The sequence below is a fragment of the Gobio gobio genome (assembly GCF_949357685.1).
Source record: "Gobio gobio genome assembly, chromosome: 2".
Taxonomy (NCBI): Eukaryota; Metazoa; Chordata; class Actinopteri; order Cypriniformes; family Gobionidae; genus Gobio; species Gobio gobio.
In genome coordinates this window covers 65868834-65895842 of record NC_137098.1, presented here as the reverse complement: position 1 = coordinate 65895842, position 27009 = coordinate 65868834, and the positions used below count along the sequence as shown (strand labels likewise).

General features: G+C 37.9%; 2 protein-coding genes across 3 annotated transcripts in view; both read right to left on the bottom strand.

Moving 5' to 3' along the window:
- Window positions 1-14649, bottom strand: part of intu (inturned planar cell polarity protein) — a 39493-nt gene extending 24844 nt beyond the window's left edge. The window contains exons 1-3 of one of the 2 annotated variants that reach the window (XM_079811047.1): window positions 14190-14649; window positions 10622-11190; window positions 4182-4267 (exon numbers count right to left, since the gene is read on the bottom strand). In XM_079811047.1, the coding sequence (XP_079667173.1) occupies window positions 4182-4267; window positions 10622-11190; window positions 14190-14281 (747 nt within the window). In that variant the 5' untranslated portion in view covers window positions 14282-14649. Of the gene's footprint in view, window positions 1-4181; window positions 4268-10621; window positions 11191-13438; window positions 13696-14189 lie in introns of those variants that run through there. The other variant, XM_079811046.1, reaches the window with a different exon arrangement.
- Window positions 14650-16073: 1424 nt separating this feature from the next.
- Window positions 16074-18983, bottom strand: LOC307122725 (aerolysin-like protein). The gene is made up of 2 exons (XM_079810905.1): window positions 18918-18983; window positions 16074-17644 (listed from the first exon to the last, which is right to left on the bottom strand). The coding sequence occupies exon 2, from the start codon at window positions 17625-17627 to the stop codon at window positions 16680-16682; it is 948 nt and encodes a 315-aa protein (XP_079667031.1). The 5' UTR covers window positions 17628-17644; window positions 18918-18983; the 3' UTR covers window positions 16074-16679.
- Window positions 18984-27009: the final 8026 nt, after the last annotated feature.

Genomic DNA, 27009 nt, shown 5'->3' with positions numbered 1-27009 from the left:
CCCTCAGCGTCGTTTTGATCTTCATAATAATACAATCATGTCGTTCAGTTAGAGAATAACACTACAATTAAAAACTGAATGTGTCTTTTCAATAAAGTGTGAGTGAGCCGAACGAAAGTCACAGGACAAACGCAGCAGGAGTCAGATTTCATTCAGCACAAGAGGAAGTAAGAGCTCACCAGCCAGCGCGTGTCCAGTCTGCCGCGTTTTCTGATCGCATATGGAAGCTAAACTTTCATAGGAATTCCTTGAAAAGTTGAAACACTCACTTTGCCGTTATGAATGCCCGAGGCCAAGCCGATTGCATTTACATTCTGAGAGTGAGATCTCTCCCCTATGAGCGGTTGAAAACATGCGGAACAGCTCCTTCTACTGGCTGTAGTTTTAAGCATCTGGCCAAAAAATCCTCCAATGACGCAAAATGACGATACTTGCGTCATCTGAGGATTTTTTCCAAAAATAAAATGCATAATTCTCTCGTCTCAGGGGGATATGAGGGGGAAAATTACCATAATTCAAATATACTACGGGGTTTCTACTGAAACGAAGCTTAATGCTAAATCACTGAAGTTACCCTTTAATACCAGGTGCAATCAGGACCTAAAAGTATTCAAGAATCTTACTGACCCCGTGATGTCAACGTCCAAAGAAAAAAAGTTGGTGGTGTAGTAACATTTAAAATCAACAATCACGCAATGCTTACCTTACAATTTCATAAATCACCAGCAGCTCATTTTAAAAGCTTGGCAAGCCTCTGGAAACCTCACAAGAGCACAGTTCCTCTACCCTAATATCATAATAGCCTAGCTTGTCCTTTTTTGTCCTACGGTGTAATTTGCAATGGGTTCTCGTCCTTTAATCACTTTCTCCCTCTCTCTTCTCCACAGGATAATGGCTCTTTTCCTGTGGCCTACAAAAACAAGCGTTACGGTAACCGCCGTCGCTGCCGGGGCGACAGAGCTCTGTAATTTCGACATTCCTGCCTCTTCCAGGCAACGGAGAGAACAAAACCAGCTTGAGAAGGGATCAAACGAAACATTCTCAGAGAGAAGCAGCGTCTCGCTGGAGTTTTTTTTCTGTGAGTGGTGCTTGTTTGTGCAAAACTTGTTCCATTGATGATGCTACAAAAAATTACTGGAATTTTTGGAAATGATTATGGAAATTAAATATATTATCAATGTCATAATATCAAAAGTAACAGCACACCTCTCATTCATATCTGTAGCATGATTGGTGTCGGACGAGTTGCATGCCAAAGTTGGAGTTAGGTCTTTGTTCAAATCACTCATGCTTTATACATGCATTTCTATGTGAAAAAGATATGATTTTCAAAAGCTGCTTCACCAGCTGAGTTTAGGGGTCGTAGAAACGTGTCTTCAGACTCCATACAGCTTCTGGATTTGGGTTTAGATAAAGTGTTTTGGGTTGAGATGAGTCGTAGCCATTGTGGCCATAAATGGAAAATTATAGAGTTGAAAACTGCTTAACTTTACCAACAACTTGCAACAAACAACAGCCTCACCAAACCAAAGAACATGACATGAGGAAACTATCAAAGCTTAATGCGCATCGACAGTCAATTTGTCTCGTTTATGACAAGATTATACCACCGATATTTCACTGAGCCCAAATTGAGTTTAACACTTAACAAGCACAGTCATTTGTTAATGTAGAAAATATTGTTAGCCAAGAAAAGAGCATTTACTCACAGGCCAAGAGGCGCAGACCAAAAACCAAAACCCATTTTAGAAAGGGCTCATCTGAAAACATTATGTCTTGTTAAAAAAAAGTCTAATTTCAAGGCAGTTAAGTCAAATTAATCCCTTAAAAACAGACCTCAGTTCCCAAAACATGGATTTGCCCTCATGTGCCCTCAGCGTTTGTGGGTTTATGGGAGGTCTGAGAGCAGGAAAACTGAGCTTTTGTCTTTCAAGTGGTGAAAAGCATCTGAGATTTCTCAGCTTTCATCCTTTTATTTACCCCAGGTTGAACTGTTGTTGACTGAGAGCAAAATAAACATTACGAGCCATACTTTTGTTCATTTCCCTTGTTCAAGCTTTGCATCAGTTTCAATGTTTTAAGTGTTTAGACTCGTTTGGAGCATCTGTTTCAGAACCTGGCACGTTTTCTCCCTTAGTTTAGTTCGTCATATATGAACATGGCAATCGGGCTCAGATCCGCACCAAAAAAAAACGGTCCGAGATCACCTGAACGAGGTGGTTTCAGCCCGTTCCAATGGACCAACAAACCAGACAGGCTGTATCCCAATGTATGATAGGTAATTATGTACATTGCGTAAAAAGCAATGTACATAATACCTCTATTTTTTTTTTTTTTTTTGCTAATGCCTCTCAAAATCAACCACAGGTTAACCTGTAGCAAAGATGAAGAGTACAGCCTAATTGAAATTTGGTCAGACATTTTAGAACAAGTGTCCAAAACACATCAAAATACCTACGTTTACAAGGTTTTTAGTGAGCGTCTAAAAGAGATGGGCTTCAATTGTCTGATCCTGAAACCGTGTCTACACCAGATGTGACCATTAAGCGTCGCATCGCGCCGCAACAGCTAAAGGCTGTCGACACTGGACACGCCAAAGCATTTGCCCTTCGTGTCAGTACGTCATAAATGGAACGAGGCATCAGTTTAGTGTCGGGGATTCGTCGCGTTGGGTCGCTCTGCATCCAGTGTAGACAACATCACTGATTATAATGGGCTCGATCTGGTGGCGCTGGGGGGTGGGGGGATTTTTATTCATAAAGGTAATTAAATAATAAAATTAATATTGTTTTGCAGTAACAATAATTGTACATGTTTATTTCTTGAAAATGCACATTTGGCAGTGAAGCAGTATTTCAATTGGATAATTTTTAGCGTTTTGAAGTGCTGGAAAAAGTGTGAAGAACTTGAAAAGTGCTTGAATTTCACATTCAAACGTTTGCATGAACCCCCAAATGAAAAATGTAAAAACATTCAACTATTTCTGCCACAATACCATGGTTACAGTTAGCATTACAGTTTACATTAAATCCATGGGGAATGTTGATGATTTGTGAAAAGCCTTCTATAACTTGTTCGTTCATAAGGAACGTTCACTGTAATATTGTTAGTTCGCTGTAAGATTGCTCAGAGCTGATAAACTGTCTGTGTGGTTTCGTTTCATTTGATATTTTTCATATGCAACAGAAATGCCGGCTCTAATCAGTTGGGTAATTTCCTGTAGGGGTGTTCATTTCCAGGTTTTTTGGAGTCGACTCTGATTCCGGACTCCCACTGTAGGAGTCTATGGAATCGACTCCTTGACTCCATTAACTTTACATCAAAACAGGGTAATAAAAATTGTGTTACACATTTAATTTATTTTCCTCCGACACAAAGCCTTAAAATCCCCTCATTAAAACCACACACTTTAAGCGTGACCGTCCAAATTAGTCCATTTTAGCGATAACTTGATGAGTGGCTATCAACGTTGTTACCTAGCTGTTGCCGATACCTAATTTTCCAGAGAAAAAAGTCACGAAAAACAGCTGTTGTCGAGTGATAGCGCTAAATGCACATGATCATTGTCTTAAAAGGTGAGTTAAAGATTCTAAATACTAAAATGCATACAATAATGTACGCTTATTGATGCGTTTATGCTTGATGTGAGTTTCTTTAATGATTTATGGTTCGTTTAATAATTATGAACACAAGGTTAACCATGGAACACCAAATCTATACCTCTCTGACGCGGTGTCGCTCTCCTTGCTTATATAGTGCACTCAACTGCCATGAACTAGGGGTTAGAGAATCAGTAAACAAGTGAGAGATTTCAGATACCGCAACAAGAGTCGACACCGAGAGTCGTTTCCTGTGCTGGAGTCGATCCCAGCTCTGGGGCTTTTCAGAGTCGAGGAATTGACTCTTTTGGAGTCGACTCCCCATCACTAATTTCCAGCCAGTCACTTGGGACAGCGTCTTCAAAAAGCTCTGTTTTTTGCAGTCTCGGTGTGAACGGAAGGTCAACCTGGTGCATTTTCTCCCTTAGTTCGATTTGTTTAGGCATATATGAACATGGCAATCGTGCTCAGATCCACACGGGGAAAAAAACGGTCAGAGATCGCCTGAACGAGGAGTCTCAGTGTGAACGGAAAGGCCAAAATGTAGAGGAAAAAGATGTGTTCAGATTAATGTAGACTTACCTGTGTGGGGCCTGGTATACAGGACAAAACTCTCTCGATGTTTTCTGAGGTGACGTCCACATCGTCCACAGCAACCAGGGCATCACCTACAGAAAACATGAAAGATATTCTCCTCAAAGATCACAAACATCTGCACAGTCGCCTGATTTCAGAGTGTGCAAATAGCTTTGGTGAACTGTATTTCTGCCATACGATAAAAAACAAATGCACATCAAACAGCACCTCCACCTGCCTTTGGTAGATTTGCACACTCTTCTCTTTGCGGCATGCAAAGATTTCCCTCAGTTATTTCAGATAAACGGTCTAATTGCTTTGGTATGGACGGGCGTTTGAGAAACAATCGTAAAAAGCTGCAGGGGAAAGAGCTTTCGGGGTAGTGTAACCCGTTTGGAATTTCTTTGGTCGGACTCTGGGAGAGAGTGACTGCGGGTTCCCCTCGAATATCGTTTTAGTACATCAACAGAAAAATATTCATGACCGAAAATTGAATAAACAGCTTTTTTTGTTACTCGCAATCGTATGATTTCATTACCAAATGTGCTGGGACATAAAACTAGAGTGTTTAACAGGCAGTTGTAAGAGAGAATATGAATAAAACCAACCACAGCACTAAGCCGCAGCTTGACGTAACAGTTTCATTACATTAAACAGACTGTTTTGAAGGAAATGTGAGTGCAAAAGCTCACCAGGTGTTCTGAATGGCTGTTGGTGCATTGCTGTGCCTTTGCTGGGATGGTTTTGAATGGTTGCTAGGTGGTTTCAACATTTTCTATGGATTGAGTAGTTCATGAGCCAAAATACATACATTACCGATCAAGAGTTTGGGGATTTATTTTATTTTTTTAAAGAAACTAATACATTTATTCAGCAAGGGTGCATTCAATTTATCAAACGTGACAATATCGATGTTTATAATGTTACAATAGATTTCAATTACAAATAAATGCGGCTCTTTTAAACTTTATATCCAATAAAAAATACTGGAAAAATGTGAACATTTATCATGGTTTCCACAGAAATATGAAGCCGTTTTCAATATTATAATAATCATATGTTTCTTGAGCAGCAAATCATCATATTAGAGTGATTTCTGAAGGATCATGTGACTAGGGTTGGGAATCGAAAAGCATTACTTAAGGTCAGGAATCAGATACTTGTTATAAAATCCTCTTATTGATTCCTTTGTGTGCATTTTAATATAACTTTAAACCCTTCAATCGCTAGACCTGTGCACTGTTTTCCTGTGCTGCGCACACATCCAAAGCGCACGCACTGAAAAAGTTATTTTAATGTGATTTTTAAACATCGAGCACTAGACCCGTGCGCTGTTTTCTGTGCTGCACAATTCAATTCTCATGTATTTGTATAGCGCTTTTCACATTACATATCGTTTCAAAGCAGCTTTACAGAAAATACATGCGTCTGTTATCAGAGGTGCCTGTCCAAATGATGCATTTCAGAAATGTATGCAGTTAGCTAACAAAGTATTAATTTAAACAACGTATTAAATTAAGCAGAGAGAATGAGCTCATTGAAGAAATGAATACATGTTAACAATTGATTAGGATATATAGCTGAATATGTATACGATATATATAATATTTATACACGATACTGAGAGAAACTTGAGTTCTCTTCCGCGTCTTTTTGTACTTGAATGGACAAATACACACAAAAATGTCAACATAACCTTGTAAACACAGTCGGTTATGTCTTAAAGGTGCAAGTTTTCCGTCCACTAGAGGTCGCCTGTTCAAAACAAAGGTGTAGTTTGATGACGCCACGTTTGAGCACAGAATCTTGGGACTAGGGCTGAAACGATTCATCGAGTTACTCGATTAACTCGATTACAAAAATTCCTCGAGGCAGAAGCCTCGTTAAATTCCTATGACGCGCACTATACGCGCAGGGATCTGATTCACACGGACCGCTGTTCAATGTTCAGGAAGCACACCATAGCGCATGATACATTTTGAATTTAGTTTAGATTCTAGATGCCTAGAATCACTATAGTAACTGCATGTTTTACACAGTTTATGTAAGCTGATTACCGTTCTTATAGCTGCCACAAACACACACACACGCGGCGCGCGCAAGCCCCGATCGAAGCCAGATCGCTTTCACTTTCATCCTCATAAAGTTTGTCAAGTAAATGCTTTTAAAGCCTTGCCAGTTTGAACATTGAAGCGGTTGTGCACTATTCAAAAACAACAATACGGAAAACTTATCCGTTCAGTGCTCAGCTTTTTTCTGTGACACGGAGAGTTGAGCCGTGTCGCGTCTTTGACAACGAGCGCGAGCCCTGAAAGCAGACCTCTTTTCGCGTGAAGATCGCGCGCGGAGAGCAGCGCAGAACTGATAGTAGAAAATCAGTAACACACACACACACACACACACACGCACGCACGCACGCACGCACGCACCCTCCTCTCTCTCGCGCGCGCCAATGCATCACATATGCTTAAACTTTTATGTAGCCACGCAACAATAATTTCAGCATGCGTTCACTGTATACACCGGGACGTGATGTTGTGACACGATTTTTCGAACGGATGCTTCACCTTAAATGCACCGCTATGCAAGTGATGCAAGCCAAATCGGCGTTCTATTAAAAATGAATGTATGTATTTCTGCTGTACCAAACTGCAATGAAGCCTCACGCACACGCGCGCGCGCACACACACACACACACAGGATGCTAGGTTACCATAGCAAATAGGCTCACCACATATGATATATTATTTGTTAGTAGCCTAATGGTAAATGCTGCAGGTGTATAGAAATCTACATAAAAGATATTTACTTTGATGTCAGCGCTAGATTACAGCATGAAACCTGTTGTGGATATTAATAAATTAAATTGCTTTTCATTTTCGTTATGCATTATTTGTTTTGGTTGTTTAAAAACACGGGGAAAAATTATCTGATTAATCGATTAATCGATCGATTAAGTGCTAGATTAATCGATTACAAAAAGAATCGATAGCTTCAGCCCTACTTGGGACATGTGGTCTTCACCTCACATCCGGTAGAAAAGAATCGGGATAGGACTCGGGCAGAAATCATGTTGATGGATGTGATTATTAACGTCAGTGTGGGGGAAAGTTACTATAAAAAGTAATGCATTACAATACTTGCAAAAAAATAAACTTGCCTTGCCTTGCCTACTTCCTTAAAAAGTAACGAATTGAGTTACTTAGTTACTTTTTAAGAAAAGTAATGCGTTACGTTACTTTTGCGTTACTTTTTCTCACCTGGGCTGAGCTTGATTTTGTGTTTGTTTGTTTTTTTATAACAAAAAGTTATATTTTTGTGCAAATGTAAAGACCTCTTCATACCAAAATTGAAATAATAAGCCTCAGGATGAGGTAAAAATGCAAATTCACGCATGAACAGTAGAGGGCGCAGCTCTGATGCCATTCTGGATAATGGAAGAACAGGATCCAGGAGAAAAAGGTTTTACCATAAAAACAAAAAATCAAGTAATTTTTGCTCATGGTTTAACTGAATCATCGAAGGTCAGCAGCAAGACATTGGTCAATAAAGGTAGATTAAAAATATTTGTTTTATTTAACATTTAATTATTGGAGGTTTGCATAGTGCTCTGATTTTGCATTTGACTGATTTTATTAATTTTGAGGAGTACTGAATCTTTATTGTGCAAGTGAGATGAGTAAATGCTCACATTTAGTCTAGAACTACAATAACCATCATGTTCACACACAACGCCTCTGCACTTACTCTCGACTTTTCTCAACATGGGGACTGGAGAGCTGTCAGTCAAATAAATGTTGAAAAGTAACTCAGATATTTTGTTGTAAATTTCAAAAGTAATGTGTTACTTTACTAGTTACTTGAAAAAGTAATCTGATTACGTAACTCAAGTTACTTGTAATGCATTTCCCCTAAGACTGATTAACGTTACTGTAGTATGAAGCAGAGCAGGACCGAGTGTTGTGGAGCTGAGGAACCGCTGGAGCGATTGTTAATGAGATGAACGCAACACACGCCTCGCAAGCAGCGGGACTTTTATTATGCCACAGTCACCGGCGGCACTTCCTCTTTTCCGGTCATGAGTGTGAGGTAACGCAGCTCTGATTATCATTTTAGACACATCTGAGTGTGTTGAAAATTAAGTTATGAAGTTAATCTGTGCGTTCTCCTTCGGCGGCTGCTATGACACTTGTTCACACTGCAGTGAGAGTAAAGCGTTTCTGCAGAATAAACCCGGAAACCGAGGATAACGCAGATATGACGCATTTCCAATCCTTGGGTAAAATAGCATTTTCTCACGATTTACAAATAGTTGGAAACATTTGGGATATTGTAAGTACTCAACTGAACAAAATATATAACACTGGCCTAGTGGTTTATGGATATTTTACTGATTTTTTTTTGTGCATATTACATATATACACTCACCTAAAGGATTATTAGGAACACCTGTTAAATTTCTCATTAATGCAATTATCTAATCAACCAATCACATGGCAGTTGCTTCAATGCATTTAGGGGTGTGGTCCTGGTCAAGACAATCTCCTGAACTCCAAACTGAATGTCAGAATGGGAAAGAAAGGAGATTTAAGCAATTTTGAGCGTGGCATGGTTGTTGGTGCCAGACGGGCCGGTCTGAGTATTTCACAATCTGCTCAGTTACTGGGATTTTCACACACAACCATTTCTAGGGTTTACAAAGAATGGTGTGAAAAGGGAAAAACATCCAGTATGCGGCAGTCCTGTGGGCGAAAATGCCTTGTTGATGCTAGAGGTCAGAGGAGAATGGGCCGACTGATTCAAGCAATAGAAGAGCAACTTTGACTGAAATAACCACTCGTGACAACCGAGGTCTGCAGCAAAGCATTTGTGAAGCCACAACACACACAACCTTGAGGCGGATGGGCTACAACAGCAGAAGACCCCACCGGGTACCACTCATCTCCACTACAAATAGGAAAAAGAGGCGACAATTTGCACAAGCTCACCAAAATTGGACAGTTGAAGACTGGAAAAATGTTGCCTGGTCTGATGAGTCTCGATTTCTGTTGAGACATTCAGATGGTAGAGTCAAAATTTGGCATAAACAGAATGAGAACATGGATCCATCATGACTTGTTACCACTGTGCAGGCTGGTGGTGGTGGTGTAATGGTGTGGGGGATGTTTTCTTGGCACACTTTAGGCCCCTTAGTGCCAATTGGGCATTGTTTAAATGCCACGGCCTACCTGAGCATTGTTTCTGACCATGTCCATCCCTTTATGAACACCATGTCCCCATCCTCTGATGCTACTTCCAGCAGGATAATGCACCGTCACAAAGCCCCAATCATTTCAAATTGGTTTCTTGAACATGACAATGAGTTCACTGAACTAAAATGGCCACCACAGTCACCAGATCTCAACCCAATAGAGCATCTTTGGGATGTGGTGGAACGGGAGCTTCTTGCCCTGGATGTGCATCCCACAAATCTCCATCAACTGCTAGATGCTATCCTATCAATATGGGCCAACATTTCTAAAGAATGCTTTTAACACCTTGTTGAATCAATGCCACGTAGAATTAAGGCAGTTCTGAAGGCGAAAGGGAGTCAAACACTAATAATCCTTTAGGTGAGTGTACATATATCAGCTTTAAGTGAACGTAAACAGTTGACAAAGAAAACACACAAGTAACAGTATAATGGATCAGCGCAGCTCTTAAAGTGACAGCAGCCTAATATTCCTGCTGCCGTCTCTATAATAACGTTAATCAAACAACAAAAGACAAAGCTGTTCTTGACTTAATAACTTTTGTAACTATATTTGTATTTTATTCATAAAGTGCAGTGTTATTATACAACTGATTAAAGTTTCTGCACCTGAATACCTGAAAATCTAAAAACACTGTTTATTTAAATGGTATCTTTGTTCAGTTTTATTTATTTGTGCGATTGTTAATTTTTTATTTGTTCCTTTTAAATAACCGAGTGTGTACTTGTCTTTAATGATGCTTGAAATGTATATTAGTTAGGCTAGTTGTGTTTGCTATGGTATTTTTAAACCATATAGGTAACAGTTCCTTGTGTAAGTGTTTTAGCCTGTTGATTTTTGAATTAAATGTTTTGCAACAAGACTTAGAATAAACGTGGGTGATATCTACTTTTTCAAAATTAGGAATCGATAAGCAGAATCGGAATCATTAAAATCCAGACGATACCCAACTCTATTTGTGACACTGAAGACTGGAGTAAAGACACTGAAAATTCAGCTTTCCATCACAATAATACATTTCTTTTTATAATATATTCAAATATAAAACTTATTTTAAATTGTAAAAATATTTAACAAATTGTCTGTATTTTTGATCAAATAAATGAATATTCAAAATAAATTCTTCAAAAAAAAAGTCTGACCACTAGTAAAAATCCTAGAACAATGGCCAGCTCCTTATCTATCTGCACTTACCAATAAGAATCTCAGCACACTTGCTAGCAGGACTGTGTGGGACCAGACCATGGATGATGAGTTTTCCCGCTCTCTTCCCTGCATTTCCTCCTGGCCGATGCACGACCCCCAGCAAGGCCTCTAACAGGCCGCCTCTGTCGGGAGACGGAGGCGAGGCGCTGCCGAGCCGCTTTGGGTTCAGATACACGCACACGTCCTTCAGACGCTGCTGCTGGACCACGACTCCAGGCCGCTGACCCGCTTGATTCTTCAGGATGGAGGTGGGACGCTGGGAAGATCCTCCGTCTTTTCCATCGGCGGCTTTTCTTTGAGACGGCCGCCGCTTTCGTCTCAGGATCTTGGTGAACTTCTTGAGCTTTGCTTTGGATTTCTGGCTGGAGGCCTCTTGCTTTTTACCATTGTCTGTGATAATCTCCGCCTCCTTTTCGCTGAAACGGACGTGATTGGTGGCAGCGGAGTGATTGGCAGACACTTGGGCCAGCAGAGCTTCTTCTTCTCCCTCGCTCAGCTCCAGGTAGAAGAGTTCACCGTTCTTCTGGACATCGTCCAGCCATTCTGGCTCTAGGTCACTGTGCCACAACACAGAAGGAACATTAAAGAAGCATACGATAATATCCAGATAAAATCCAAAATGCCTGAATGTCATTGTATTTGATTTCTCAGAGCTACGCTTTCTGAGCCAGGCCGGCTCCTTCGGCTACTGAATCCATAACTACCTGGATAAATGAGAACTATCAGAAACTATTTCACTAATTCATTCAACTTCATAAGGTAGAAATCGACTGCAGGTTTTACATTAGTACTATAATTATATACTAATACAATATTTATTGGTAACACTTTACAGTAAGGTCTCATTTGCCAACATTAGTTAAAGGTGCAGTGTGTACATTTTAGCAGCATCTGGTGATACAGTTGTGAATTGCAACCGGCCACTGCTCACCCCTCCCATTCGGAACTACGGCTACGGTGGCCGACACAGGACAAAAATGTTGTTGTCTGAGAGAGCAGAGAGTAGCTAGCGCTCTGTAGAGAAGTTTGTCCGTTTAGGGCTACTGTAGAAACATGGCGGCTCAAAATGGCGACTTCACTGTAAGTGGACCCGCGGTGTATGGCGATAAAAAAGGCTCATTCTAAAGTAATAAAAACATAACGGTTCATTACGTAAGGTCTTTATACTCCGCTGAAAACACAGTTATGTATATTATATTGCATTTCTGTTCATAGACCTCATAAATACTACACACTGCACCTTTAATGTATTAACTAACATGAACTATGAGCAATAGATTTGTTACAGTATTTTTCAATCTGTGTTAATGTTAGTTAATAAAAATCCAGTTGTTCATTGTTTGTTTGTTTCACACTCACAGTGCATTAACTAAGATTAATAAATTATGTAGATCCATTCGACTTCATAAGGTAAAAATTGACTGCAAGTAGGATTATTTTAGTACTATTCATTTTACACTAATATAATATAAAAGAAAAGTTTTCATTTAAGTATTTTTAGTTTAAGTTTTAGTAAATGTTTTATGTGCTATTTGTCATTTTTCTGTTTGTTTTTTCCACAAAATATAATTTAGCTTAAATGTATTTTTATTTTTAGTTCTAGTTTAAGTCATTTTAGTACTTCATCTTAAACTTAAGGCAACATTTCTAATTTCTTCTAAGTTTTTTAAGTTCAAGTTTTCATCTTCAGCTTTATTTCAATTAATGTTTTAATAGTTTAGGTCAAGGATAACAACACTGTAAATTAATGCTTCTTCAACATCACAATTTTAGTTTCAAATTTAGATAAAAAGCATATATTAGATGAGTGGACTTTAATAAAATAAATAAAAATGTGACAAATTCATTTTTAAATGAATATTCCAAGTAGTTTCTCAAATGATAAAAGCTCAAACTGCATAATAATTATATAGAATTAAAATAAAAAGTTATTTAAAATAGTTTAAAAAAGTGACACTGCTGAACGGACCTAGCCTGGGAAAACCCAGACAACTTCCGGCAAATTTAGATTTATAACTCAGTTACTACAGAGAATGGTCTGGTTTTAACCAGGCTAGAACGGACCCTGAAATACTCACAAATATTCTGCATTTGTTGTCTTCTATATGTGTGAAAATACAGCAGTTCGCTCTTAGCAGCAGACTACATTTCACCACTAGATGATGAGGAGGTAATACATGGTATAAGAGTATCTTACAGCACAAACCAAACTCAACTCTACATGACCATTAAGTCAGAATGCCGCAGGGGAAAAGACACACATCCGAAAGCTTTGAAACTGAATCCTCTCCTTCATTCCAGAAAAACTGAACTCAGTGTTCAGCCACGCAGACATTATGTTTTCTTCTCCATTTTCTAAATTAAGCCACGCTACTTTGGTGGTTAGCTCTTGGCAACCACGTCCATAAGTTCACTAAAGATGGTGAATAGCATATAATTATTTATGATGGCTGACTTTCCAAATTGGAAACAGAAATTCCCCTTAAAATTGAGAGAGGGAAGAGAAATGGTCTATTTTCTCTTTTCAAGAGCCTCTTTCTAAATGTGGGTCAGAAGAGACCACATTATATATATATATATATATATTACACATTTATATATAAATATTACACACACACACACACACACGTTATATACAAGTTATATGCAATAATATGTCTATGTTTACATACATAACCCATACTGCAGTCAAGTTGACAATGATTTCGATAACAAAAGAAAACTTTTATGGTGAGACATGCAACATATAAATATCTAATAAGCAAAACTATAACGTTAGTTGTTGAATGTGTTGATGTTTCTTACTCTGAGTAATCTGAGTCTGAGTAACTGTAACTTGAGTCATCGGAATCAGTTTCGCTCCCTCCTTTAGCCTCCTTATTTTCACGCAAGTCGGACTCAAAATCCGTCTCATTCCCCTCTGTAAAATCTCTAGAAGCCATTAGCGCATTTTCCCACTCAATAAACTGTGCTCGCGTCCATTCGGAGCTGTTTCAAGAAGCGGATACTTCTTTTGAACGGCAACGGCGTCTTGTCGTGTTATCCGCATACGGGTCTTGTCCAAAGGCCACGTGACGCACTTCTCAAAACGCGATTGGTTGAATCGAGTCGTTTCTATAGCAACACGGAAGCTTTTGTTGACCAGCGTGGAAAGAAGTTACGCATTAAGAGAAACGACAACAGCAGAATCAGTCAATGCTGTTTCCAACAGTAAAATTGTGTATTAAAAAATGTAATATCATAATAATGGAATACTACATATTATGAACGTTTTGTAAAAATAAATACAGACAATAACATATCAACACGCTTCTAAATAAATGGGAGAGTATGTCATATTTATAGAAAATTCGCTTTAACGTCGTAATTACTCGTTTTAAAAACATGTCTTACATCTTCATCCTGCACTCGAGTGGCCGAAAGGACCGCACGAGGTCTTTAAATCCCCTCCGGCACGCGAGGAAAAGCTGCTCGGTATTCAACTTTATCGCTGAGAAAAGCAACAAACAAACAAACAATTCACCACCGGTTACCAAATTAAACAATTCCCACTGACCTGTAAAGAAGCACACTCCGAATAGAATCAAAATCCTCCAAGTTCTCAGAGAAAGACTGAAAAGATCTCCCATCCGAGCAAGAATTAAACATTATTTATGCTTCATACTTATAACAAACGGGTTCTTCGTTATTAATAAATTAGTGCACTTGATGCGGTTAAAAGAACCGACCCGACCATTAAATCCCTCGGTCAGTCCTTTGGATATTAGCGGATATCAATGAAGACATGTCGAGAATCGGTCTGGTTCTCTCTTTTGAAAGACAGCTGTTATTGTTAAGATCCAAAAGGTTTATGGCGCTTTACGGAACAGACGAGGGTGAATCCAGTTTCTTTGCAAAGAAGTATGCGGTCTTGAGTACTTCTCCAGACTGACAGACTGACTGAGTCGATGCTAGTCAAACGCCCATTCTCATGGCAAATGGAGCATGTGCTTGTGTGTGTGTGTGTGTGTGTGTGTGTGTGTGTGTGTGTGTGTGTGTGTGTGTGTGTGTGTGTGTGAGAGAGAGAGAGAGAGAGAGAGAGAGAGAGAGAGAGAGAGAGAGAGAGAGAGAGAGAGAGAGAGAGAGAGAGAGAGAGAGAGAGAGAGAGAGAGTTATTTTTGTTTGTTCGCTTTATAACTGAACCACTGGAGTCACATAGGCTACGATTGATTTTGGGATCCCCTGGTGTTGACTTGTATGGCTTAATATAACATAAATTATGTCTCTTGCTGAAATATGTAGTATAAAACCCATGAAAGATTTGCGTTATTTAAAAAATCCATAGTTGGACAGTGGGCGGCGCCATTTTGTTTGCGTTCTATGTCGATGACGTAGAATGGTTGCACTCAACTATTTCAGAGTAAATAAAAACAAAAACCAATTAATTTCATTTAAAACACACTCAAACACATATGCACACAAACTCTTTCTCACACACACACATCCACGCACTGTGCACTCACACAGGCTCAATCAGTATTATAGGCTATGGATTGACTTGCCTATTCTTTTTTTTTGGTTCCGATTCGGCAGACGAGCCTGGCTGAATCCGAAATCGCCCCCTATACCCTCAAATAGTGCATTATTGGAGGGGACAGCCATTTGTAGTGGTGTCCGAAACCATAGTGGACGAACAGTTGGTGTGTGTGTTTGTGTTTTAAATGCAATTACAAAGCAAATAATTGGTTTTGTTTAACTCTGAAACATTTTTCGAGTTGTGTTGTGGTAAAAATAGCTACGGGTAGCACCAGTTGAGTGCAACCATTCTACATCATCGACATAGAACCGAAACAAAATGGCGCCACCCATTGTCCAACTATGCAATGGATTTTTTAAAATAACGTAGGCTATCTTTCATGGGTTTTCTACTACATATTTCAGTAAGAGAATTTATGTTCTCAATGTGTACAATTTATGTTATATTAAGCCATACAAGTCAGGGGATCCCTTTAACAATGTCTTTACTACCTTTTTGGGCCTTGAAAGTGTTAATTACATTTCTGTCTGGAGGGGTCAGAGAGCTCTCAGATTTCATATCTTCATTTGTGTTCTGAAGCTGAATGAAGGTCTTATGGGTTTGAAACGACATGAGGGTGAGAAATGAATGACAACTATGGGTGAACTATCCCTTTAACACAGAGGAATTTACAGTGCACTTTGGTTAGCCTTGGTTTTTTAAAATGTGCTTTATGAATAAACATTGTATTGTATTGCATTGATGATCATAGGATCAAGGATGATCATAAGCAATAAATAAACATTTAATTTCGATGGTTTTATGCTGTCTGTAGCCAATAATTGACTGTACAAAAACCTATCCCAAACCATATCAGTGTAACTACTTAAAAAAAAATCATATTACTATATTAAATTTTTATGAAGAATTGAACTGCATGAAATTAGTAATAGAATAATTTATTGGTAAAGAAATACAGAGTTAACAGGACTGCAAAACAATTGGACAAACTGAATTGCTTGTTTAAAAAAAAAAAAAGTGGTTTAATATCACTAAGTTACATTAAGGGTCAAAATTAAACAGAAATAGCACATTATTGTTACTTAACTACATTTTACTTTTTCTGTGCATGGGCTACAGGTCTGGTATAAGGAAGTTTTTGCTCATGTGGCTGAAATGTCCACCCAATAGAGAAAAGCTTTGCACGGCAAGAAAATAATTAGAGGAAGCATTGCTTGAAACACAGGGTTTATTTAATAAATTGCCATTTTTAATTAAATGCAATTTTAAACACATTATTACAGAATCTGTTTCTAGAGATTATTTAAAGTGATTACACAAAGTAGCTATATTAATATGTGTGTACTGATATCATATATGATTATTTGAAAACAACAAATGTTGAATAAATATATATATATATTCCCTTAAACACCCAAACACCCCCACAAAAAATTACAACTAGGCCTAAATGTAAAGCAACAGATCATGATTGACAAATTTAGAAGTAATCATAGAACTTGTGTGTTACCAGTGCAAACTGGCTCAACATCACAGAGCAGATTCCTCGGTATCCACTTTGATATCAGTGTAAGAAACACCTTTGTATGTGCCTTTGGTTTCATACTGTAACACACTGCCGTTCTTGCAGGTGATCTTCACTGTGCCAGTGTAAGGCAGGTCAAAGGTGGCTCTGCCAATGGTGATGTCAACATCCACCTTCTTCCTTGGTGGCACTTCTACATCGGTAGACACCGTTTCGGTTCTCTCTTCTGAATATGACTGACTGTAAGAGCTTTCAGATCCAACGCTGACACTGTTTCCTGTAGAAACTTCTGCAACCCCTGGAATCCCAGCCTTCACTTCCATATTAATTGTTGCTGTTAAACTTTCACTCACAGACCATGAAGATGTGATGGTGATTTTCTTTGAGGTTTCAACTTTTTGCTTTTGAGTAATGGAGGAGTTGTTCCTGTAAGTGACGGATTGGATTTGTTCTACTGCCACCTTTGGTATCAGTTGGTTGATAGTGGGATAGTTGACATCGGTGAGAACTGCTGATTTAACGGTATTGAGAAACATGAATCCCATGTTGTCAATGTCTGCACCAGATCTTCCTTCAACTCCCAAACACAATCCAGAGCCGACATCTATGGGAAATTCTGTTTTTAAACCCCAGCTTGTCATCTTTGCAAAAAATTCTCCCCCCAAACTGGTCTTGAATCTGATGGCTCCAAGACGTGATCCTGCTCCGTTCCCCCACAGGGACAGTGAAGTGAAACACTCTTTATCCTTGAACACGTACTCTTGATACTGTCCGGCTGGTACTCCAAAGGTTTGAACTCTCCCATCTGAAAGCCAAACCTTGACAGCCTTCACCTGCCATTCTCCCAACCAGACCCCGATCTTCTCTAAAATAGCACCGTTATTCTCACCAGAAAATGAGAATGGAGCACCTCCTTGTCCACCTATTATTTGATGAGTTGTTGGGTAGGACATCTTTGAATTAAACTGATCTGAAAATAAAATCACAGATCAGAATTAACATCCGCTATATGCTTTATTGCAGTTTTCCCCAACCCAGTTTCTAGAAACACAACAACAATACAACAAACCATTATAAAGAGGCCAGAGTGAAACACTGATCGCCATAATGGTAACCAAACATTTTCAATAAAACATCAACATCTAAACCTCTGTTAATTCTCAAAAAGAACTGTAGACGATTTACAGAGAGATTTAATGTCTTTTCAGTTGATTTCATCTAAACCTGAATTCTCAGCACCGTTGGGCTAACTATGCGTGTAGTGAAGTCGCCACTCATGATTGGTCACTTGTCTGTTGCCTGGCTACCAGTTCTCTGTAGCTGGCCAAGTAAACAAGTTAGTAATAGAAGTATCCGATCATCCTCTGTAACACAGTCCCCATTTACATCTTAACTCTTGTTATAATGACTGACACATTTGTAAAAAGAAGCATGGTTTTACTGTGAGTTTACCGTGTTGGAAAATTACTGTAAACAAACAACATCATACCGTATTTCTACAGTGCTATGTATGAACTACGTTCTATGTATGAACGTACCCAGCAGGATTATGCAGTGGAGTTTCTTTATTTTGTTTTATCTGTCCTGAAGAAATGTATTTTTGCTTTGCTTTTAGAAGTTTGTGTTGTTCACAGTAAGTTATGTTAGCATTATTCTGCTGTTGATTCACAGTAATTTGTAAGAAAATTACCCAGCATACATCGATTTCACAGTAAATTTCGGACTACATTAATTAATTGTAAAATAATACTCTTTATTCCTGATGTTTGACAGCGTAGAGCCTGTGCATCAGTCCAGGAGAAAACATTAATAATATGCTGCATGTTGCTTTATTTAAAAGGCAGTAACTTATGTCTATCAACTACTTTTTGTTTAGTTGATGTTTTTTAGTTAAGTATTTGAACTCAAAGTATTTGCAGCTTAATAAATATGTCTTTTATGTCTTTGTATTAACAATTTGCAACATTGAGTAAAACATCCTTGAGAAATTTAAGGCAACCGTTTTACTAATCACATTTTACAGTGTAAATATATTGTCACATTTTTCAATATGAAAAGTGGCAATTCCTTATGTATTATTCAATATATTGTAATGTATTAACACAATATATTATATATTTCACAAATTTTAATAGTTTCAAACAGTATATTTAAACAATTTAATATATTGATCATAGATATATGAAAATAAATGTTTGTTCCGTAAGGGTATCTTAAGTGCCCTTGAGTGAAAATACACTTACTTGGATGACTGCAGTCTAATGAACTTTTTCCTCAAGAGCAGCTTGTCCGGTCGAAGCTGGAAAAGTGAGATGTGTTTGGTCAGGCTTCTGCTTAAATAGAGCTCCAAACGGGACAGGAAGCACCTAAAACACACCTCGAGTCAGTGTAATCAGCTATATAACTCTTTGAATATGGAAATAACAGACTAAGAGCATGTGTATTCTTGAAACTCCATTTTAATGATTGATTGAACTATATAATGTAGTAATCAATTCATCACACCATCGGTGCTCGGGCCCTAATGATCATAAAAATAACATTTTATTTGTGAGTTGTAATCCAAATCACTTCAGTTTGTACGAAAGGTTTTATGTCAGTGATATAAAAGGATCATTGGCTCTCGCCTGCTTTCTGCGACAGGCAGCATTTTGATGTACAGTATAAGTTAATAATAAAATATGTGGATGATGGATCGGGATAAGATTTTCACTGACCAACAACTTAAATTCTACTCTATTTCTCGGCTCACACACAAATATTGTATACATCCAGAGAAGGTCATCTATGCCTTTTTTCTTTTTTTAAAACAAATGATTGTGATTACACACGTCTGTCTGCTAGGTTTTTAGGCTATATTGTTAAGATTTTTTTTTAGATAGAAGAGTGATTTCTCTCTCTCTCTCCCTTTTTTATTTTGTTGAAAAATGATTGGGTTTAGGTTTGGGGATAGGGTGTGATACATATGCTGCCTTCAAAACTCGATCAGATGAAGGTATCTCAGGAGACAGGATTCGGACGTGCCTTGGAATGGTCCCCTGAAGGCAGGATTTTCGAGGTTCGGACGCAGCCCAAGAGTTATGTTAGTCAATTGATGGTTAGGCGAGGCTGACATCTGCTTATCTGTTGACTAATAGTTAAAAAAACTACTTCTACTTAATTCTACTTTTGCATTTATATTTGCATTCAGACCTAACCTGGCTTTCAGAATGGTTATTGCAAAACAGGTTATTTTTTATTTTGCATGTACAACGATAAAGATAATTTTCATATCAGTTGCATGTCCTAACATTACATTTCCAGGTGAGAATATTGCACGTACAGCTTTCATGAAAAGCGCATCTTGTTTAAAAAATGGGCCCACTGGTGCTGACAGCACATTCTGAAAGTTTGTTGCTTTTCCACCATCAGACCAAACAGTTACCGTTGATCCAGGTTTTCCAATTGTGGTGCTCCGAAATCAGAATACGTGACCAACATTGAGATGAAATATGCTTGGAACAGTGTGTTAAGGCCAGTTCACATCAAAGACGATAAATATATAGTTCTAAAAATCATTCTCAATGTAAAAGAATAGCACAGTTCACACCACACCTATAACGATAACGGCACAGAGAAACAATATCGGTGGAATCACTTTCAGAATTTTTTTTTCCCCAGCCGAAGAACAATTAAAACATTGACAGCCAATCAGAATCAATCCTGCTGTAACAACAAAACGGCAGTGCGCTTTTAATAAACAGAACAGTTATCATTATAGTTCACATTCTTAAAGTGAACGGGCCTTTACGGTATATTAGAACTGTGTTCTGAAGAAAGTGCTACCATTATTCACTTTTAAAAACATTCTAAAGGGTTAAAAAATGAAATTTCTGTCATTAATTCTTCACCCTCATGTCATTCACATCATTCAGATTTTCGTTCATCTTTTGGAACACAAGTGAGGGTCTTTCTGTCCCTCCACAACTATGTAAAAAAACCCACAATTCAACACTTTATTTACAAAATATCGTAATAGTGTATTACGTCTGCTCTCATGTCAACACAAGACACATGCATTGCGGTGATCTCATAAACGTACATTGAGGATTCATATGTTGTAAATAAAGTGGTAAATTATGTTTTTTGCACTTGTGGCGCTTCATAAAATTGAGGTTAAACCACTGGAGTCACATGGTTTACTTGGATAACTTAATGATGATTTTCTTCAAAGTAGTTGTGTTGCGTAGACTGTCAACGGAGGGACAGAAATCTCTCAGATTTCATAAAAAATATCTTAATTTGAAGTCTTACGGGTTTGGAACGACATGAGGGAGAGGAATTAATGACACAACTTTCATTTTTCGGTGAACTATCCCTGTAAAAAGCTTCTGTGCCTTCTGTACATTATTTGTAATAAAACACAAAATAGGCGCTTTTCCAGCATCAGGGCGAATGGTTCCAGTTGCATTTCCACTTGAGCATGAATCAGTAATTTTGGGAAAACACTGGCCCAGATTTCCAAACAAGTTAGCTACTCAGTTCTGCAGGTGGAATGTCTACAGTATTTTTGTACTCTACTGTTTGTTTTATTTGTTACATTATGCTAGTTAACTAATTAAAATTCATATATAACAATATATTACTTGTATAATATTATGTCTGTAAATATCCATTGTAGCTATAGCATGAGAAATTTTAACTCCGTTCTGAAATGTTGATTTCCCCATAAATTATAAATCATATTATTGATTTTGTTTTATCTAAAATTAAAAAAAAAAAACGTTTTTTAAAAAAGCATACGGTGCTGGTCATATAATTTGAATATCATCAAAAAGTTTATATATTTTTACTAATTCCATTCAAAAAGTGAAACATGTATATTATATTCATTCATTACACACAGACTGATATTTTTCAAATGTTTATTTCTTTTAATGTTGATGATTATAACTGACAACTAAGGAAAATCCCAAATTCAGTATCTCAGAAAATGTGAATATTACTTAAGACCAATACAAAGAAAGGATTTTTAGAAATCTTGGCCAACTGAAAAGTATGAACATGAAAAGTATGAGCATGTCCAGCACTCAATACTTAGTCGTGTCTCCTTTTGCCTGAATTACTGCAGCAATGCGGCGTGGCATGAGGAGATCAGTCTGTGGCACTGCTCAGGTGTTATGAGAGCCCAGGTTGCTCTGATAATGGCCTTCAGCTCTTCTGCATTGTTGGGTCTGGCATATCGCATCTTCCTCTTCACAAAACCCCATAGGTCAGGCGAGTTTGCTGGCCAATTAAGAACAGGGATACCATGGTCCTTAAACCAGGCACTGGTTCCTTTGGCACTGTGTGCAGGTGCCAAGTCCTGTTGGAAAATGAAATCTGCATCTCCATAAAGTTGGTCAGCAGCAGGAAGCATGAAGTGCTCTAAAACTTCCTGGTATACGGCTGCGTTGACCTTAGAAAACACAGCGGACCAACACCAGCAGATGACATGGCACCCCAAACCATCACTGACTGTGGAAACTTTACACGGGACCTCAAGCAACGTGGATTGTGTGCCTCTCCTCTCTTCCTCCAGACTCTGGGACCCTGATTTCCAAAGGAAATGCAAAATTTACTTTCATCAAAGAACATAACTTTGGACCACTCAGCAGCAGTCCAGTCCTTTTTGTCTTTAGCCCAGGCGAGACGCTTCAGACGCTGTCTGTTGTTCAAGAGTGGCTTGACACAAGGAATACAACAGCTGAAACCCATGTCTTGCATACGTCTGTGCGTAGGGGTTCTTGAAGCACTGACTCCAGCTCCAGTCCACTCTTTGTGAATCTTCCCCACATTTTTGAATGGGTTTTGTTTCACAATCCTCTCCAGGGTGCTGTTACCCCTATTGCTTGTACATTTTTTTCAACCACATATTTTCCTTCCCTTCGCCTCTCTATTAATGTGCTTGCAAACAGAGCTCTGTGAACAGCCAGCCTCTTTTGCAATGACCTTTTGTGTCTTGCCCTCCTTGTGCAAGGTGTCGATGGTCGTCTTTTGGACAACTGTCAAGTCAGCAGACTTCCCCATGATTGTGGACAGTACCGTCGCAAGGGCTGTGCCAAGCGTGAAACCGCACAGGGCCTCGCGCCTCACCAGGGCCTCGCGCAAAAGTAAAGACGACTGCTGACTTGATGATGTAAAGCCAATAGTTAAAGTTCATGTTTTTGTCCTTCAAAATACTATAATAGTTTAAAAAAAACATAGCTAAAAGTGTGTATGGTGATGCTTTATTATTCTGCTTTTTAAAAATGTATTATGCAGTAACTTGCAATAGCTCATTTCTCTGTGCGTGTGACGGTGATTCATGCGCATACATGTCAGTCAGCGGGCATCGCACGTCAAGTTCATAGAGCTTTATTCCCAGTCCATTCAAATTTTAGATTTTTGGCCGCCTCTGACATGGGTCAAACCATAGATATTACCTACGAAGTTCAAGTAAATACACTAGAAATGTGCTCTCATTCAAGCATGTGCATTTATTGCATGGACGGAGAAAGCGCGGACGTTTGCATTTCATCTGACGGAATGCACGAAAGGTTTTTTATTTAACACTATTTAAGTTAAATAAGCATAACCTAACTAGCCTGTCGGAGCATCAGTGAGAGCAATGGCACCGCAGAATGAGTAAAGCCTCTATCTCGAGACGTTTAAAACGTTTTTAAAATCTGAAAACTGCAAAAAGCAACGAAATTGTCAGACATCCATTTTGTTCATTTTTACAGAGGAAATACTGAAAAACAGCGCTGGTCCTCTCAATACTGTCTGTTTATAATTTTACCGACTGAGAAATGGCTTCTGAGGATTCAGTGAGAGAGCAGTCCAAATTTAATTCAAGTGCATTCAGGGCGTTTTGCAAACGCATTTGAACCTTTCATAATTTAGAACATATTTTTAGCGTAAAAATGTGCGCACTGCCCAGTTCAGTTACACGGTTTAACTTCTTGAACCTGCTGTTAAACTGAATGTACGATTTTTTTTCTTAAATATCCACATAAACAACAAATTGTTCGTCACTATGGCAACAGAGTAGACCCCAGTTAATAGGCTATACCCCCGGGCCTCGCACCCCCCTTGCGACGGGCCTGATTGTGGAGCCTACAGAACTAGACTGAGAGACCATTTAATGGCCTTTGCAGGTGTTTTGAGTTAATTCGCTGATTAGAGTGTGGCACCAGGTGTCTTCAATATTTAACCTTTTCACAATATTCACATTTTCTGAGATACTGAATTTGGGATTTTCCTTAGTTGTCCGTTATAATCATCAAAATCAGTCTGTGTGTAATGAATGAATATAATATACAAGTTTCCCTTTTTGAATGGAATTAGGGAAATAAATCAACGTTTTGATGATATTCTAATTATATGACCAGCACATATGCTTGATATGGGACAACTATGGCTGTATGCAATTTATGTTTAGAGCAAAATGTGAAAGTGATTAACTTGTCAAAAGCTTTATTACTATGATAAATTAGGTAAAATCTTTTTTTGCCCTTTAATCCAAAATAATCCAAAATGCTAAGTGCGTTGTAAAATCGGAAGAGCTAAATGATGATACAAAATGTTTTAAATTATGACATGGCTACTGTTTAATGTATTCACATGAAAATAAACTTAAAAATAGTCTCAAATTTGAGTTACTCAGCACAGGTGTATTATTATAAAGCATTACTCAGTTGAAAAAAGAATAGATCATCATACAAAATACCATTCTTTTAATAAACAACATTTTCTTTCAAAACCACAGCAACCCATCTTTTAGATTTGCAAATTCACTGTTAGTATTCCAATTCTGAAGAAAGATAAATTTGTTTCCAAAGTATGAAACATGATATGGATGTCATTTTGCATAGATTAGGGTTGCAATTAGTGGTTGTGAAGAAGAGTCTGTATTCTTATCTCTTAACATTTACATTTCTTCATTTCGCTGATGCTTTTATCCGACTTATACAAATGAGGCACAGCTAAAGCTACAGTTGTTATGTGTTTAAGGACTTTTAGTTTAATATTCCTTTCGTCTTGTTGCATCATTGTTCACTATTTCCATTTTTTGTTCCTGTTTTCCTTGGTTGCCCTAGTTGACAAATATTGACATATATAATGTATAGCTTGAATGCAGTGTTGCTTTGAATAAAAGTGTCTGACAATTGACTTTTTTCTCGTCTTTTATTTAATATTAATATTTTTTAAATATATATTTTAAAAAATTATTTTTGTGTAATGTGCTGTTTAATTGTATTTTACAGAGTTGGACAATTTGGTTATTTAGTTGTTTACTATTATTATTATTGTTGTTGTTTTCCTCGCTTTTCTTTTCTTTAGTTTTTATGCCAAATAACATTTGGCAAAGGGACTACCAATGAAAACTAACCTTCATGTTAATTTGGGTATTTACATTCATGAATGTTGATTAATGTACATTGTCCCTTTAAAAAATAATTTAATTTAATCCCTGGAAAATTTAGTCTTAAATGTTAATGTATTCTCAAATGATGCCTAGCATTTGTGTAGATAGAATATATATATATATATATATATATATATATATATATATATATATATATATATATATATATATATATATATATATATATATATATATATATATATATATATATATATATATATATATATATATAAAAAGAAAGTATATATTATATTTACAGATTCCCAATTTTTTTTCTGTCTGATTCCAAGAGTATGATTTTGAAATTTTTGCACACAAAAACTTTTATCGCTGATTCATAAAGTTATTTTAGAACCACTGTAGTGAGATGGACTTTTTAACGACGTCTTTAGTGCCTTTTAAGGGTCTTGAGAGTGAACCGTGCCATTGTGTCAATGGAGGCCTTTCAGAGCCATCAGATTTACACTAAAATATCTTCATTTCTGTTCTGAAGATGAACGGAGGTCTGACGGGTGTCGAACGACATGAGGGTAAGTCATTAATGACAGAATTTTCATTTTTGGGTGAACTAACCCTTTAAGGGAAAATTGTTTTGGGCAATACAGGTAAGCTGCATAACAAGATACCCACAGCAATACGTGATCACACAGTTGTGTCCTTTGAACTAGAGTTTAACAACCTTATAGCCAGAGAAACAAAGGAATTCTTATAGCAGTTGTATCTGAACCTTGGAGGACGAAAACGTCAACCTGATGGAAGTTGTTCGAATTCTGGATGCAGCACATGAGAAGGGTCCAAAGTCATTTTCTTAGCCTGTTTAAAAATAACTTTGTTGAATATGGACTGTAGATTGGGATAAACCCCCAGACCAACCACTTTCATTGCTATATGAACCAACCGGTTCAACTGAGATCTAAGAGTAACCGTTTACCGAACCAGACCGCTATACCATACATGATGGATTCAATACAAGCATGATAAAACCGCAACCTGACCCTCTGAGCAACTCCAAACAGTCTGAGCCTCCGTAAAAAGTACATTTTTTGTTCCACTTTTCAAAACAGATTATCCACATTCATCAATAAGTTTGTCATCAATAAGCAAACCCAAATATTTGTATGAGGCAACCTATCTAATGGGCTCGTTGTTGATCATGATTGTTGAGTGGCTGCCTAATAATTTGAAAATATTCACCACTGTCACATTCATCCCACTGTCTCTAATATTGGAACTTGCTCACACTCAGCCCATGTCTTGAGTCACAGAGCAAAGCTAGACACTCTTTCCTCTCTGTCTTCTGCTGTCTCTTTCCAGGAGGTTCGCAATAGTAGCTCCTTATACCTCTCAGTCTGTTATTTTTATCTATGCGCTTGTACCAGGATGATTTGTACCAGCATTCAACTCTCACACACAACTGTATACTAGCATAGTACTCTTATTGCTATACACACAATTGACTATTCACCTAGTGGTTGAAATATATAACTGCAAATTGACAAGTGGTGTAAATGACGTCCAGCTCCACCTCTGTGGGAGTTATGTTTAGCATCAGGAGTGTAGTTGGACCGTCTAGCTCCGGAACTAAGCTTGGACTCGTGTTGCATGACAGGACTCTTTTAGTTGAAGCACCAACGCTACACGGCTTATATGTTGGCTTATAAAGGCTTATATGTTGTATATTTTACAATTCAGACATACTGATATGTATTAAACATTTCGAAATGTAGTTTTATTACTTTTAATGTAGCTGATCGATGTGGTTTAATACACGTGACAAACGCAGTCTGCTCACCAATGAAAGGAAAGTTGTCACCGAGGAGGATTGTGGGTACTGACATTATGTGCAGCTAAAGTTTTAAGTTTTACATGCTTTATCGGAGAAAATAACTGTTCATTCAGTTACAAAG

Excerpts from the sequence above, each read along its gene's own strand:
- LOC307122725 (XM_079810905.1), bottom strand. The coding sequence starts at position 17,627 with ATGTCCTACCCAACAACTCATCAAATAATAGGTGGACAAGGAGGTGCT.